Raw genomic sequence first — 16842 nt, 5'->3', positions numbered from 1 at the left:
TGTCTCTTCCCTTTCTTTTCCAAAAATAAATAGCTGTAGTGATGAAGGCAGTGGTGCAGTGATAGCAGCGACAATAGCTTGGTAGCCTGAGAGGGCCTCTCCATTCTTTATTCAGTCCCAATAAGTTAAAGGGCAAGGGTAGGGGGCAGGGCCTCTTAGGTGAGGATGCTGCTAACTGAAGGCAGCAGTTCAGCCAGTTGCTCCAAGATGCCCACCGCTTCGCACAGCGGGTTACCCTGCAGGTTGAGAAGGACCAGCCTGGGGCAGGAGGCAAGAGGCTGGAGCACTGCAGGTTGCTGGAGGCCTTGTTCAGGACAGTCAAGGAAAGCTTGGCAGGTTCCTCCCAATTCATTTGCTCCTGTGTACCCTCAAGAGCTGGGGACTGCTGCCTGGAAGTCTGTTTGATGGGCATCTCATATGCTCCCTGGAGGGAGTCAGGCTCTAGGCAGGGACTGCAAACGCCTGCCCACAGGGTCAGCCAGGAAAGAATGAGCCGCAACACCCCATGCAGGCTGGTGTAGTATCAGGGGAGTGGTGGAGGGTATGATAAGGTGGAAATCTAGCCTGGTCCAAAGAGACATTTACTATTCAGCAATGACCAAGGGCTGCTGAGTGAAAATACCAGTGTAAGGTTGCTCTAACTTCCAATTTTTGAGAGGAATCAGAACTCTAGATGTTTTTTAAAGTATGAAACTTCCTGATTTTCAAAAAACTACATAGACCTGAAGAACAGCTGCAGGCTGCTCATTTGTGAACTCTGACTTGAGGAAGTCCACTCTGCACAACTCCACCAGTGCAGGTCAGTGATAGCCCGACAGCCCCAGGCTCTCCCCCTTCCACTCACACTACAGAGCCCCTGTTTCCTGCCCTGCAAAAGGGTGGCACATACCCTGCCTGCTGTCTGTCCCTTCCCAGGGTGGCACCTCACTTTACCCACTGTCTGAAAGGCACCCAGAAGGAAGGATACGGTTGTTGCACAGTAGCAGCTCCTGCAGCCGGGGTAGGTTGGTGACGCCGTCCAGGGACTCTATGGCATTATCACTGGCCTGTAGCACCTGGGGGCAGGGAGGGCAGGGAGGCAGGACAGGCACCGTCAGCCGGGGATGGTTCAGCAACTGAGGAGCTCAGGGTGACGGGCCCACAGTGCACAGAGGGGCTCACAGGGTCAGGCTGTGTGATGGAGGTGAAAGGCACCCAGTTACCTGTTCGGGGTGGAAGGTCCTGCACATCTTGTAGGATGGGCAAACTTCTGAGGTAGAGGGAGAGGAAAAGAACCACCCATGACAGGGATGGAGACATGGGTACTTTACCTCAAGGCAGCGCAGGGCAGCCAGTGCAGGTGGCAGGGTTCGGAGACGATTGTGTGACAGGTCAAGATGGGTGACCAAGAGCAGCTGTTCCAGATGGCAGAGCACTGTCAGATCCTGGGGGGTGAAGGGAGGAAGGAGGTGATGGGCTTCCCAGGAGACCTGGGAGAAGGTCCTCAGCCAGCATTTATTAGGCACATGCCCTCTGTGCACCACAGGCCCTCGGGGACCCCAGGCAAGGAGAGGATGGAAGCATGTGGGAAGCTGACCTTACAGCCCACAGCAGTACATGACGTGGGACAGACAGTGAGTGCTGCGAGTGGGGTAACCAGTGGGGTGGGTGAGGAGGAGGAGGCCTGGAGTTTGGGGGTACAGGGGCCAGTGGAGGGTGCTGGGTAAACAAAGACTGGTCCCCCATGGGGACTGGTCCTGATGAGGCAGAGATGAGTTTGGCAGGAATGGAGGTGGGCTCTGTGGTGATGTGATAAAACTAATGTGTTGGGAAGGACTAGGAAAAGTGGAGCCTGGACAACTTCTCAGGAATCTCTGGAAAGCATTTGGCCTTCAGGTATTGGGGGTTGCTCCAGGGTGAGATGTCCTGGAATGTGTGGGAGGAGTGGGCTAGGGGTCACTCTGAAGGAAGATGAAGCTGTGATCAGCCTGGGGAAGAAACAGCACAAGGAGGTCCTAGTGACTTGGGATTTGAAAGTGAGTGGCAAGAAGAATGGGCTGAGTGACAGAAAGGCCTGGAAGAGGAGCAAGCTGGCAGGCAGGGATGAACTCTATCTTGATTGGAAGTCCACAAAGGCACCTGAGACTGGGGGCAAAGTCAGGGACGTGGGGAGGCCAGAGGGATGAGGGCCAGGGGAAGGCGTGCATGGCAGCCCATACCTTGTGAGCCAGGTGCAGCACACGCACCTCGGCATACTCCATCTTGAGCACGCTATTCTCTAGCAAGAACTTGCTGCGCAGGTCATCCAGATACGCCGCCCGCATGGGGTCCACGGCCTGGAGTGGATGGGGTGGGCAGGGTATGCATGTCAGCTGCCTGCCTCCTGCCTGCTGGGCCTCCCCCTGGCCTGTTCTGCAGGCACAACTTGCCTTGAGGGTCTGGAAGTACTGCAGGGTCTCTTTCTCATACAGCAGGGGGTCCAGTGCCCGCATCAGTAGGATGATGGTAAGCAGGCACCCTGAGGAGAGGGCAGGGAAAAGGAGGGTTTCTCCTGGATCCTCCTCCGCTCCCATCCTCCTGAGGCCTTCCTGCTGTCCTCTAAGGGCCACACTGGAAAGGGGTTTCCTCAGCGGGCTCTGGGAGCAGACTCTCACGGAATGGGGCCTCACATTTATTCTCAGGCTCCAGCTCCTGTAGCTCCTTACAGGATTCCAGCTCAGACTGCAGCACTGTGGACTTCTCCACTGACAGCTCACACCTGAGGGTGGGCAGGGTGGGGAGGTGTTGAGGCCCACAGCCCTGAAGCACTGGTCAACATCCCCAGTATCTAGACTGAAACAGCTCCTTGAGGCCCCAGCCTCCTGCCCTGGCTGCCTGATGCCCAGAGTCCAGAGCCCCTCTCCTTGTTTTGTGCTTCCCTATCACCACCTGAATAGCTGCTCGTCCATGGTGGAGTCCCGGCACCAGCCCTCCTGGCGGCCTGGGGAAAGAGTAGGTGGTTGCAGGGTGCACCCTTGAGAGGAAAAGAGTGATGGGGGCTGCTGCAAGGGGTGGAGGCTGCAGGTTCTATCACCTTTTAAAAGCACGCATTCTTTCTGGACATCGCCTGCTGTCCAAATGACACGAAATGTATGTTGGGGCAACTGGTCGTTGAGGGAGGCAGCAGGCAGGTCACAGAGCTGGGAGTACTGGGTCAAGGAAATGCCCTGGCCTAACCACTTTTTTGACTGTCCCACCCAGCCCTGCCCCAGACCCCCACTTCTGCCCCACCAATCTTGGGATACCCAGACATGGCTGGGCCGGTTCCTGCCATCTGGGGTCCTCCACTCCACAATCAGGGGAGAATCATCAACCATGAGCAGCAAGATCTCCGTCCTGGAGCCCACCTGGCACAAAGGACAAAGAAAGACTTCAGCCCCATCAGCACCAGGCCCACAATCCCACAGTGCTCTTGACAAAAGCTGCAGGACTCACTAGGAGGGGCCGAGAGAAGGAGACAGTCAGACAGGCCTCGTCCCGGCTCACATGCAGGCAGCGCAGTGCATCCTGGGGGTCAGCTGCGGGGAGACACAGTGTCAGATTTCCTTAAACCCTCTCCCATTCCTACTAAGCCCTAAACACCCAGCCCCTTTCCTCATTGCTCACCTCGGCCTAGGAGCCAACGGTGATAAAACCAGGCACTCTGGTCATTGGGGTCAGTGAAGAAGGCATTCTGCACCAGCTCCAGCTCTGTGGGGTTCCAGGAGGCATGGGGCTGTGGTCAGGACACTGGTGAGCTCCTGGCCACTCCAATACCCTACGCTCTCCTTGGAGCACTTCCCCCCCCAGTCTCACTTATATGCTGTCCTTGCACAGGGGCTACGTATGTCAGTTTTATCTTCCCCATCAGCCACTTGAGCTCCCTGCAGCCAGGGACTGATTGTTAGGCACCCCTGGAGCCAGGCATGAAGTAGGTACTCAATAAACCTGAGTGACAGGTTCAGGAACAGGATCAGGCATGGGGGCTGGAAGGGTGGCACTGCAGAGTCCTCCCGAACATCCCTGACCCTGCTTACCTTTGAGCAGCACATCCTCAGGGAGGCGCCCCTGTGGTCCAGAATCCGGCTGGGGGTGCAGCTGGGGCAAGAGACAGGAGCGGTAATGCCAGGACGAGTAGTTGGAGAAGTTTCGGGTGATGAGGCTGTCAGTGAAGGCTAGCTCTTCTGCAGGGGGCACGGCTGCCTGTGTGGCCACAAACCGCCGATAGTCCCAGCAGTGAACTGGAAGGGAGAGGTGACAGCATATCTTAGAGGCAGGGCAAAAGGAGCTACCTGACTGGGACCCCTAGAGCCCCTCAGAGAACCCCTAGAAACACCTCAGTGCACTCCACAGAGGATGCATTTGGCTCCAACATCCCTTTCAGCACCAGCTCAGTGGACCCATCCTGGATATTCCTCCCCATTCTGGGCCTTACTGAGGCCCCAGTACCAGAATGTGGGCAGGTGAGGGCTGTGGGGACAGAATCTGCAGGCACATACAGTTCCGTTCATCCACCTCCAGGAAACGGGCACAGAGCTCCAGCTCTCGGGTCCAGTTGGGCTCAGGCAGGCGGCCTAGCAGCCAGCATCGGTGGTGCCAGGTACCATAAGACTTGGGGTTCACCCGCAGGCAGCTCTCCAGGAAGCCCAGTTCTGCCTTCACCAGAGCAGCCAACTCTTCAGGAGACCTGTACCCAGAAGGGAAGTGGGGGGGGCGTCAGGGCTCTCCTACAGTCAACCTCAGCTCACCCCTCACTTTCGGCACCCAGCCCCCTACTGTCCTCCATCTATGCCACTGGCTGCCCCATTTCTCCTCCACCCGTAGACCCAGGCAGTGCAGGTGCAGGGCCAGGGCAGTCTTCTGAGATCTTGAATTCCTACACACTTCTGAGTCTCCAGCTGCTGGAGCACCTCTCGTCGGCAGTTCCAGAGGGTGGCAAAATCAGGGTTGGCTCCCAGAATCTGGCTTGTCAGTTCCAGCACTGACTCATCCAGCTCACCAGCCTGGCGCTGAGAAGATAGGTGGCAGGGTCAGAGATCATATCAGTTTCCCACTACAGGACTAAATAACGTAAACTTAAAACCATCCAATATTCTGTGAATCCCACATTATACAACAGGTACTAGGAACCATGCTTTATGGCCTTACAGGTATTCTCTCATTTAATCTTCACAACAGCCTTATGCAGTACGTGCAATTATTAGCCCCATTTTACAGATGCGCAAACTGAGGCCCAAAGAGATTCAGCAACTTGCCCAAAGTCATACAGTTATAAGTGAGAGAACCCAGAATTGGATCTAGGCAGTCTGACTCTAGGGACCAGCTCTAGGCCTCTGTACTATACTAAGGGAGCTACTTGGGGTTGGGGCTACCTCTGAGGGCCCCACCTTCTGGAATATGGCCTGGGTGGCTGACTGGTAGAGCTTCAGCTTCTGCTCTCGCTCTAGCCTTTTGGCCTCCGCCTGCTCTTCTGACGTCTTCACCTTCAGGCGTCCGTGCTACAAGGATGAACGGGTTGGAAGAGTGCAAGTTGCCTTGCAGGAGCTGACCTGCAAAAACCCCACACTGTGGAGCCCAAGGTTCATACGGGGCAACCATGGCACGGCCACTGGGGGTGAGGGCGTGGGCCTGCGGAGGTGAAGGGCTGGGCTCAGGGTTCTCACCATGGTGCCGGCTCAGGGTTCAAGACAGGGGAAGGGTCCAGTGGTAGCCCTTGAAGTCTGAGGAGAGAAGTGTCAATCACGTAGCCCCGCCCCTGCTAGCTCCGCCCACAGCTGTGTCCCGGAAGCGGCAAGCGTGCCTGGGCAGAGACCCCCAGAGTGTAAAGAGGTCCTGGGACAGGCTTTGCACGTTCAACAAGAGGCGAGCACCCAGACTAGGACTTCCATCCGTGTGGCCCTTCCTATGGCCCGATTCGCCCAGGCCAGAGCGCGAGCCGGGGCACCTGGGCGTTGGGGACCATTCTGCGCCACAAAGGTTGCCGCTACCCGCCCGTCCCACGGCTCCCGGGCACCCCCGCCCCCCGCGGGCGGACCCACCTGCGCTGGGAGGAGGTGCGGGGGACGCGGAGCTGCGGCGCCCGCCACAGAGCCCAGGCGCTGGCTAGAGCGGCGCCACGTCCCGGCTCATCGAAACGCAGCGCACTCTGCAGGCTTGGTGAGGGACTTGCGGCGGAAGAGGCCGGCTCGGAGGCGCGTGCGCGGGGGCTGTGCGCTCGCTGTCCGGAAACGCCTCGTACCTGTTAGCCACTTGGTGTGTACGAGTGCGCGCAGGCGACTGTAGCGTGCGTGTGAAATGGGGGGAGGACCATGCCAGTTGGTAACTCAAAGTGCAGTGTAGTTAGTGGAAGAGGTTTCTCCAACAGCCGGAAACCCGCACCTTCACTACTCCACTGACCTCACCCTGGCCACACCGACAGCCTTCTAGATGTCAAATCTAACAGGTGGAGTTTCCTGCCATTTTCTCTAACCTCTGAAGCATTTGACGCTACCCACTTCTTTATACTTGACACCGCATTCTGGCTTCTCCTCCTGCACCTCTGCCTCTCTCATCTGTTCACCTCCACCCCTAAATGTTGGTGATCTCTGGGGCCCTTTCCTCACCCCCTTTTCACTTCACACACTGTTCCTGGGAGAATGTTTAAATCTAAGCCTTCAACTGCTTCGAGTTGGAGCTCCTCAGAGCTGTTTTGGCCCACAAATCTGGCATTACACTTTCTGTGGGTGAGTTCATCCACACTCATTGTTTTAATTACTACCTGTAAATTGATGACACCCAAATTTATATCTCCAGCCCAGATGTCTTGCAAACTTAAATAACAATAAATAATATACATGCACATACATATTCAGACACCTGTTGGATATCACCTGGTGTCCCAGAGACACCTCAAACTCCAAAAGCCAGAAGGTATAAGTTATCTCTCATCCATTCTGTCTAAACATTGGCCTTTATGTTTTCTATTGTAGTGAATGGCAGTATTTCCTCCTCACTTCTTAAACTCGCTTAAATACTCTCTCTCTTCCCACTGCCACTAGGAGTTCAAACTCTGAATTTCTTCTCCAGATTGTTGAAAGTCTTTTCAGTGTTCTCCACCTCACCCCTTGTTATCAGTCCATCCTCTGTGCTGCTGAATCCATTTTTCTAAAATGCAGATTTTATGTCATATCTCTGCCTAAAAGTGCTGAGTGGCTCCTTTTCAGGATAGAATTGTAATCTCTCAGCTTAGCACATCAGACCTATTGGCATTTGGGCTCTGCCTACTCTCTGGCTGTATGTCTTGCCTGACCCTGCCAAAAACTCTTCATGACAGCCTACAGAAATACTTGCAGTTTCCTAAATATGTTAGCCTGTTCCCTCTTGACTCTCCTTTCTTCACACTCCTCCTTTGCTACAGTAATTCCTGTTTATCTTTAAGATTTAACTTTTTGAACTCCACAGAACAAAGAAAGAAAATGTAACTGAAGTGACACCTCGAGGAAGTTCTCTAAAATGCCCCAGTCTGATTTGATAGACCTTCATATGTACTTTCAAAGACTGTGATTTTTTCCCTGTGCCTGCTGTAAGGAAGGTTTTCTGGTGGAGCCTTCATGAGGTTCAGGGTGGCTAGTGAGTGTGTGTGTACCACACGTACATGTGTGTGATGTCTTTGTGAATAGTGTGTCCATGTGGCATGTGTGTGTTTATAACTCACACCTGGGTAAGAAGGTAGTGCTTTAAATTTTTTTTTTTTTTTTTTTTTTTTTTGAGACAGGGTCTCACTCTGTCGCCCAGGCAGGAGTGCAGTGGCACGATCTCTGCTTATTGCAACCTCTGCCTCCTGGTTCAAGCGATTCTCCTGCCTCAGTCTCCCGAGTAGCTGGGACTACAGGCATGCACCACCACACCCAACTTATTTTTGTATTTTTAAAAGAGACAGGGTTTCACCATGTTGGCCAGGCTGGTCTCAAACTCCTGACCTCAGGTGATCTGCCCACCTTGGCCTCCCAGAGTGCTGGGATTACAGGTGTGAGCCACCATGCCCGGCCAGTGCTTTAAATCTTTATATATCCTTCACACCTCTCTCAGCCCCTGGAAATGTATGTAAAGTGTCCATTATATACTTGTCCTTTCCTAGATCCTATAACAAATTCTCGAGGAAAAGAGACATTTTTCCTATCCCTGTGTAGTTCCAGTGAGGAAAAAGTTAAACCATTTATTGGTTCTCTTTGTGCAAGCCACTGTGATGGGAGTTTTGCATATACATAAGGGATGTGCACACACAAAGAATTACAGGTAGGAGGCAGTAAGCAGAGTGATTAAGAACATGGATGCTGGAGCCAAACTGCCTGGCTACAAATCCTAGCTTTGCCACTTACTTGTCCCAGTGTGACCTGGGGCAAGTTACTCAACTTCTGTGTTGAGTTTCCTCTGTGTCTCAATTTCTTCAACAGTAACATAGGAAAAATATTATCTAGCTGCTGCAGTTGAAGTTAATCTGTTGAAGTTAAGCTGAAATAAAAGAATCTATGTAAAGTGCTTAGAATAGTATCTATACTAAGTAAGGCCTCAGTATAGTAATAGGAAACTGAGGCTCAGAAAGATTAAGTAACTTGTTGAGGGCCACCCATGTAATAAGTGGCCAAATGGGACCTGTGTCTACTCTGGTCCAGCCTTCTCACCTCACCACCAGCTTTTTTTTGTTGTTGGTCACCTCATTCTCTAGCTTCCTGCTCTGTGCACACTCACAGTCGCAACCAGATACTTGGGAACACAGATGCCCTCAAGTGCAGATTTGCCTGGTACAGTCTTGCATCATAGTCACTAATCACACTGTGATTAGCAATCTTGAAACTGGGAAGGTTGAGTCAAGCAGGCTTAAGAGAGGAAATGAGTCTCATGAAAAAATCTGCATCAGAGAAGGCAGGTCCTGGGTTTTGGAAAGAGTGGGCAGGAAGGGTATTTCAGGTATGTAATATGACGTGAAGGTGGGGGAGAGAAAGCCAAACAAACTTAGCTGGCTGGCAGAGAGAGGCTGAGCCAGGTGCCTTTGGAGATAAGAGCAGTGGAACTGATGATAAGCCTCTTGCTTGAAGGTAAAAGGAGCCGTCAGGAGTTACATTTGGCCTCCTATGTGGGATAAGTGGGAACCATGCAGGTGTCTGAGAGCCACAATCTTTTTTTTTTTTTTTTTTTTTTTTGAGACGGAGTCTCGTTCTGTCACCCACGCTAGAGTGCAGTGGTGCGGTGTCTGCTCACTGCCAGCTCCGCCTCCCGGGTTCACGCCATTCTCCTGCCTCAGCCTCCTGAGTAGCTGGGACTACAGGTGCCTGCCACCATGCCCAGCTAATTTTTTGTATTTTTAGTAGAGACGGGGTTTCACCTTGTTAGCCAGGATGGTCTTGGTCTCCTGACCTCGTGATCTGCCTGCCTTGGCCTCCCAATGAGCTAGGATTACAGGCGTGAGCCACTATGTCTGGCTTTTTTTTTTTTTTTTTTTTTTTTTTTTTTTTTTTAGACAAATTTCGCTCTTGTTGCCCAGGCTGGAATGATGCAATGGCACGATCTTGGCTCACTGCAACCTCTGCCTCCTGGGTTCAAGCGATTCTCCTGCCTCAGCCTCCCGAGTAGCTGGGATTACAGGCATGCGCCACCATGCCCAGCTAATTTTGTATTTTTAGTAGAGACAGGGTTTCTCCATGTTGGTCAGGCTGGTCTTGAACTCCTGACCTCAGGTGAGCTGCCTGCCTTGGCCTCCCAAAGTGCTGGGATTATAGGCATGAGCCACCATGCCCTGAAAGCCACAATCTAAATGATGTTTGAAGAAGAGATTTTTACTGCCCTCTATGTATAGAAAGAAACAATAATTGAGTATCAACAGAGCCCCAGACATCTTTTTTTTTTTTTTTTTTTTTTTTTTTTTTTTTTTTTTTTTTGAGACGGAGTCTCGCTCTGTCGCCCAGGCTGGAGTGCAGTGGCGCAATCTCGGCTCACTGCAAGCTCCGCCTCCCGGGTTCACGCCATTCTCCTGTTCACGCCATTCTCCTGCCTCAGCCTCTCCGAGTACCTGGGACTACAGGCGTGTGCCACCACGCCCGGCTAATTTTTTTGTATTTTTAGTAGAGACGGGGTTTCACCGTGTTAGCCAGGATGGTCTCGATCTCCTGACCTCGTGATCCGCCCGCCTCGGCCTCCCAAAGTGCTGGGATTACAAGCATGAGCCACCGCGCCCGGCCCCCAGACATCTTATTTACTGCACTCACTACCTATATGAAATAGGTATTATTATCCATATTTTACAATTAAGCAACAGGGAATACAGTGGGTTCGCAGAGGTTAGTTTCTTGTCCAAAGTCACATATCTTTGAGATTCAGAATTGAGTCGGCTGTGTAGGTGAGAGTGACCATTGCCAGAGGCCTGAACCTGAATTTCTTGAGACCTGAAACCCTGGCGTCTTTCCACCCCTGCCAATTCATTCTCTACTCATGCTCCCAACATACATACACAGAAGCACACACACGTAGTCACTTATAATGGCTCCAGGACCCTGAGCCCGTCACAGACCAGAGATAGTCTGAAGGGAAGAAAGGGGGCCACGAGCTCTGGGTCAGGGCCCTGGGTCAAAGCTTGTCTAGAAGACATGGTCTGAAGGCAGGGGGAGCAAGTGCAAGACAGGTAATGGAGCTATTGCCGGGCCATGTGCAGTGTGTGGTAGTGTGTGCATTCAGTCCCTTGATGTTCAGCATCAGTGCTGGGCCTCACAGCATGTTGGGTGCCAGGGATCCAGTAGTGGACCAGAAAGACAAGTCTGTGTCTTCCAGAGCTTACAGTGGGGTGTAGCACTGTCCAATAGAACTTTCTGTGACAATGAAAGTGTTTGGTATCTGTGTCATCTAACACGGTTGACAGTAGCCCCATGCAACTACTAAGCACTTGAAATGTGCCTAGTGCAATTGAGGAACAGAATTTTTCGTTTTGTTTCATTTTAATTAACTTAAAAATTTTTTTTGGCCAGGGGCCAGCTGTAGTGCTGTAGTCCCAGCACTTTGGGAGGCCGAGGCAGGCGAATCACTTGCGGTCAGGAGTTGCAGACCAGCCTGTCCAACATAGTGAAATGCCATCTCTACTAAAAATACAAAAATTAGCTGGGCATGGTGGTACGCGCCTGTAGTCCCAGCTACATGGGAGGCTGAGGCAGGAGAATTGTTTGAGCCTAGGAGGTGGAGGTTGCAGTGAGCTGAGGTCGTGCCACTGCACTCTAGCCTGGGAAACAGAGCAAGACTCGGTCTCAAAAAAAAAAAAAAAGTAGGTGGGACTACAGGCACACACCCAGCTAATTTTTAAAAATTAGCCCATGCCTGGGAAATTAAAAAAAAATATTTTTAGAGACAGGATCTTTCTATATTGCCCAGGCTGGTCTCCAACTCCTGGCCTCCAAGCAATCATCCTGCCTCAGCCTCCCAAAGTGCTGGGACTACAGGCATGAGCCACCGCACCTGGCCTAATTTAAATGTAAATAACTGCATGGGGCTAGCGGCTAGTATTGGACAGAGTAGGTCTCTTGGGTGAGACATGTAAGATGGAGTAGGACAGGGGCCCATGAGGGCCCAGAGAAGGGGCACCTCACCCAGACTCAGGTTAAGAGGAACTTGTTTTAGATCTGGTGATTGTAATGATTTACATTTTTTTCTGTTTAACTTTTGATGCTTATTCTATTCTTCTATAAAACTTGTCACTGAGGCATAACGTATTATACTGAAAGTGCAGAAATCACAGATGTGCAGCTCTGATCCTCCTATTTTAAAACTCTCCCAGACACAGGTATGGGTAAAAGGTTTAGTGGGGGATGGGAGACACAGAATGGAGGTAAATGTGGGGAAGGAGGTTAGAAAACCCCCTCTTCAGGGATGATCTGGCAGAACCTAGAATCCACATCCTTGTCCCTGTGGCTGTGGGTGGGCAGTGGGCATTGAGAATGAGGATGGAGAAGGACTATTTCTGAGGACCAATAGGCAGGATTTGGTAGCAGGTGAGACTAAGATGCAGGGACGAAGGGAACTTGGAGGAAGGCTTGCAGTTGTAAAGCTGAGGACTTGAGAATTTGTGGTGTCCACAGAGGTCCTAGAACATGGGCATGGGGAGGGATGGTTGTGTGAGAAGAGGAAGGGCTACTTCTCACATGTTTGGTTTTGATGTGGAGATGTCCTGAGGCAGCAAGAAATCCTTGCCTGGAGAGAGGCTGAGAGGTCAAGGCAGAAGAAGTCAGCGTGGGTGTCAGGTGTGCGCAGGTAGTAATTACACTCAGCAGAGAATGGGTGCTCTGGGAAGAGGGGAGGTGAGGGAACCCAAAAACAAGCTTTGGTAGAGCGTGGTGAGGGCTGGGCTGAGGGTGTGGGGTGGAGAAGCCTCAGTGGAGGGCAAAAGAAGAAATGGACAACAAAGAGAGGAGAACTTCTGTGCTCTTGAAGCCATAATTAATGAGAAATTGTAATGACTGAATACTTTATCACCATGATGCCAAGAAACTGAACCTCTGCCCGAGGCCACACAGCCAGAAGCGATAAAGCCTGGCCTCATGCTCAGGCTGATTCCAGAAGACGCTTTCTTGCTGGCTTTCCCTCCAGCCTCGCCCACCATGCTTTGCTGGAGCTGGCCAGGGCCAGGAGTGTGGGAGAAGGGTGGAAGGAGGCGTCCAGAGACCTCTGGGAAGCTGGGGTGGGGGTGCTGGATGCTGGCCTTGTGGGGGAGGGGGGCCAGCAAGGGGAGGCAACTCAGGCCAGATGGTCTGGATCTAGTCTTGGGACCCAGAGGAAATCAAATATTGGGAAATCTGAGTCCCAGCACAAGTTGGGGTCAAGAAAATGAAAGGGGAAGAGCAGCGCTGGGTGCCTGCCACGTGTCAATGATAGCAGAGTTGAAGCTTCCCCGTGGCACAAGCAGAAGTGCCCAATTCTTATCTCTTGCAACAGGGACCTTCCTCTGCCCTCAGCTTCCTGATTCTTTATAACTCTGACCATCACAGAGCAGAACGTCATAGCGAGACAGGGCTTAACGGATCCCCAGAAGCCCAGAGATACTCAGTGAAGTCACATATCTGGAGGTGGGGCCAGTGAAGTCACATACCTGGAGGTGGGGCCAGGTTTGGAAACTGGGTTTTCAAATGACTATCTTAGTGCTTTTGCACCCATCAGCTCTATCTTAGGATATGTTGAGCAACAAAATGGTGAACTGTGGGTGTGCTGGTAGGATAGTAGTTATGGTTGTAACGGGTGGGACATCCATCACCAAATAATATGAATTAATGTGTTTTTGTCAACCTGGAGGGAGGTCCCTAGTGATGGCACTTTTTCAGTGACATGGAATGAGCACAGATGCCACTCTCATAATCAAAGGTCACTTGCACATAATTGGGAGGAATACTGGATGATGGCATCTGGTGAGATTGTTGGGCCAGATTTGTCACGTGGTATTGAATAGGGACAGAATTACAGTCTGGTTCTTTGGTCTTCAGATAATCAGCTGCACAAGAGTGAGATACATGAGGGGTGGAATAACAATAGTATATGAAGACAGGAGGACTCTGGCTGATAAGGGATTGGAAAGAATTGACTGATGTGCTTGCCAAAAGCACTAACATGACTTTGGGATGCACTAAGAGAGCTTTAGTAGCCAGAACAATGGGGCTCATAGGCCCCAGACTCTGTGAGAGTCAAACCCTGTTAGGAGTGTGTGGCCCATTTTGAGAGGGACAGAGACAAACTGTAGAGTCCAGAGGTAGAAATCAGGATGGTGAGAAGAGCCCATGACCACAGGGAGGACATGAAGATACTGAACTGGGAGAGAAGATTCAAGGGGCAGATGATAGCGGTCTTTCAACTCCTGGAATAGAAACGGAATTGATTCTGCGTATCTTGAGAGCAAAGACCAAAGACCAGAGAGTGGATGTAGATCCTTTATGAGGAAGGACTTTCTAATAATTAAAGCTAATTATTCTACCAAAGGTAGATTGGGCCTCAATGAGAGGTGAGAGGCATTCAAGCACATGTTGGTCAACCACTTTGTGAGAATGTAGTAGTGGACATTCAGAGACCAGAGTCTCTCCATGCTGAAGTTCTGAAAGATTCTGATCCGTGGGACGGAGCAGGGGACTAGAGTAACTCAGAGCCCAAGAAGATCCTCTCCATTGCCCATTTCCCCCAACTGCCCATTCCTTGGACACTTGGTTTGAATGCTTGCATTCTTTCTCTTCTCCCTGCTCCCCAGTTCCTTCTGAGTCAGGCTGGGGAAATTCCTTGATGGCCTGTGGGGGTTGTCATGTGCCTGTAGCACACTTCCTGGCTGGGGAAGAAGACGGAACAGGTTAGCCAGTGAGAAGGGAGGGCAGGTCCCCAAGGCTGCCCTAAAAGACAGAAGGGCCCCAGAAGGAAAGTCCCCACAAGAGCATTCTAACTCTCCCAGGGTGTGGTGGGTACTGACTCAGGTTGGCGTCTCTTGGGGAAGAGTTGAAGGAAAAGCAACCAAGAAATGGTGCTGAAAAGCTGGAAAAACTTCTTGAGCCAGCCAGAACTGAAGCCTCTGTGACAGGAGCCAGGCACTGCATGGTGACTGGTGATGATGATGACATGTTGGCTAAAAATTGCCCAGAGCACTGGTGGAGGTGGGAATGTAGCCAAGAAGCTCACTGCCTGGCAAGGCTGCTGCCCAACTGCAGGGGGCACCATCACATTCGGTTTTGGGCATATATGATGTGAGTGGTACCAGGAGGCAGAAGCCCTGACGTTCTATGTCAAGTGAGAAGCAGAAGCTGTGAAACAAAGTGAGACTGTGGGTCCTGGGGAAGGATGGGATGCTGTTGCTGGTAGATGAACACAGGGGACTAAGGACATACTCCTCTAGGGGAGGAAAGAGGAACTGCTCCTTTTGGGGGAGGACTCAGGCCTCACCCTTTCCCTGTCCCATTCATCCGTCGAACAAATACTGACTGAGGGCCCTCTGTGCCTGATCTGCACTAGGGTGGGGGCTACGACAGTGAGCAGTGCACAGACACAGTCCCTGTCTCATGGAGCATACAGGCTAGCTCTGGGCTGTTTAATCGAGCTTTCTGGATGATGGAAATAATCACATAAGCAAGTGTAGAAGGACAACTCCTGTCAACTGCTCTGCCTTTTTAGAGAGGCATATGGTGCTGGGTGAGCACCTGATGGGGAGCTGCCCTGTCTGGGAATGGGGGTGGGCTTCCTAGGGAAGTGAGTGGGAGCGGGGGCTGTAGGTGAGCAGAAGCCCTGGCTTGGGGCTCGGTCAAGTGCCTCTTCTGTTCCTCTCAGCACCAGGTCCTGTGGTGCCTGCATTGTAGCTCATCCTGTGGGTGCAGCGCCGCACTTCTGCTCCTGCTGTGAACTACCTACCCAAGGGGATTCATTTGACTGCATTTCCTCTCACCTAGCAAGGTGCCTGCACCATGGTGGTTGCTCAACTAATGTTAACATAATTTAGCCAGTCAATTATCAACCAACAATTATTGAGCACCAGTACAGCTCAATATACAGCGGTGACCAAGACAGACAAGGTCCCTGCTGTCATAGGGCTTACATTATAGTTGGGGAGGGAGTCCCTGTAGGAGCAAATACGCACCAAAGACAATTTCAGGGAATCTAAGTGCCCCTGAGGGAAATGAAACAGGGTATTGAGACTACTTCGGAAAGAATTAATGAATGAATAAATGGTGAGCCATGGCGGCACCCACCCACTGGGCTGGGGTGGGAGATGAGGAGGAGGAGTTGGGGATCTTAGAGCCCGGGGCAGGGAGCTTGGTCAGGGGTGGCTGCACTCCAGGCTGTAGGGCCAGGCCTCGCAGCACCAGAAGGGAGTGGACAGGGAGTGGTTCCGAAGCTCAGAATTCAGTGTAAAGGAGAATGCCTAGAACTGCTGACAGGAGCAATGCTGTGTTCCTGAGTCCTTGTGGGCCCAATCATGACTCAGGCTTGAGCTCTGTGCCTGGCAAAGAACACTGAGGGGAAGAGGGGCAGGGAGGACCTGGAGTAGCCCCACAGAGGCATCCAAGGCTCCCACTGCTTTCAGCCCTGTTGGGAAATTCTCTCAGGTCCCTGAGCAGGGGTTTTGAGGCTGAGGTGTGGTGTATGGGGCTGAGGCCAAGGACTGATGCATACTAGGGATCAATGAGTCCTCAGAGGGTCAGTCCTGGGATACAGACACTGCCATGGCTGGCCCAGCATACCTCCCCCCCGGGGAGGAAGGGTGGAGCCCTCACCAGTGGGTCTCACTGGGCCTGTGAGTTCAGCCACACTCTGGGTTCGCCCTAGGTACTGTGCAGTTCTGTGCTGAAGGTTTCAAAGTTTCTGTGCATGGGGAAGGAGACAGCAGGGGAATAGGGGATGAAGGTTCCAAGACCTAATGCCTAACTTTGGGAAGGAGTCATCCTTATCCAGGAAATGGATGAAGACATCTATGGCTCTAACACTAGTCAAGAGCCAAGTGAATTTCATAGTAATAGGTTCCCTGGAAGTGGGCAAAGCAAGGGTAGAAGACGCCAGGAGAAACTTGTAGGAGGTTGAGATGGGCCTGGCTGGATGAATTCTGGCAGGCAAAATGGGGTTGGGGGATGGGTGAAAGAAGAATGAGCGGTAATCCAGAAATCAGAACAGCTGGAGCAAAGGTGCAGAGGAAAGGGAGTGTGGTCAAGTTTAGGGAAGAGTAAGGCTCAATGTGGCCAAGAGGAACTTAGGCTGGGTGAGCTTGGGAAAGCTTTCACCATTCTGCCCAGTCCCCAGCCCTTCCTCTACCCAAAGTAGAAGGCCTCCAAAGTCAAAACCAAACCAGAGGCCGGGCACAGTGGCTCACGCCTGTAA

At 51.9% G+C, this 16842-nt stretch overlaps 1 protein-coding gene and 1 long non-coding RNA gene across 5 annotated transcripts in view; one reads left to right on the top strand and one right to left on the bottom strand.

The window, feature by feature from the left end:
• Positions 1-78: 78 nt before the first annotated feature.
• On the bottom strand, positions 79-6390 carry RABGGTA (Rab geranylgeranyltransferase subunit alpha). 4 transcript variants are annotated; one of them, XM_055291658.2, is made up of 17 exons: positions 6036-6390; positions 5661-5717; positions 5385-5495; positions 4882-5006; positions 4497-4684; positions 4035-4238; positions 3625-3708; positions 3454-3536; positions 3264-3365; positions 3053-3158; positions 2908-2959; positions 2649-2737; positions 2409-2497; positions 2199-2315; positions 1311-1424; positions 968-1055; positions 79-304 (listed from the first exon to the last, which is right to left on the bottom strand). In XM_055291658.2, the coding sequence occupies exons 2-17, from the start codon at positions 5661-5663 to the stop codon at positions 156-158; spliced, it is 1704 nt and encodes a 567-aa protein (XP_055147633.1). In that variant the 5' UTR covers positions 5664-5717; positions 6036-6390; the 3' UTR covers positions 79-155. The 4 variants fall into 4 exon arrangements, with proteins under 4 accessions (XP_055147633.1, XP_063465389.1, XP_063465388.1 ...); XM_063609319.1 differs by having other exon boundaries at positions 79-296; positions 6036-6189; XM_063609318.1 differs by having other exon boundaries at positions 5661-5797; positions 6036-6187.
• LOC134731413 (uncharacterized) overlaps positions 6138-16842 on the top strand; it is a 27317-nt gene continuing 16612 nt past the window's right edge. Inside the window, exon 1 of the long non-coding RNA XR_010113640.1 lies at positions 6138-6153. This is a non-coding gene — a long non-coding RNA (uncharacterized lncRNA). The remainder of the gene's footprint in view (positions 6154-16842) is intronic.

The sequence above is a fragment of the Symphalangus syndactylus genome, chromosome 9 (genome assembly GCF_028878055.3).
Source record: "Symphalangus syndactylus isolate Jambi chromosome 9, NHGRI_mSymSyn1-v2.1_pri, whole genome shotgun sequence".
In the NCBI taxonomy this organism is placed as follows: Eukaryota; Metazoa; Chordata; class Mammalia; order Primates; family Hylobatidae; genus Symphalangus; species Symphalangus syndactylus.
Note: the sequence above shows the minus strand (reverse complement) of the source record. Positions and strands in the feature narration are given on the sequence as shown.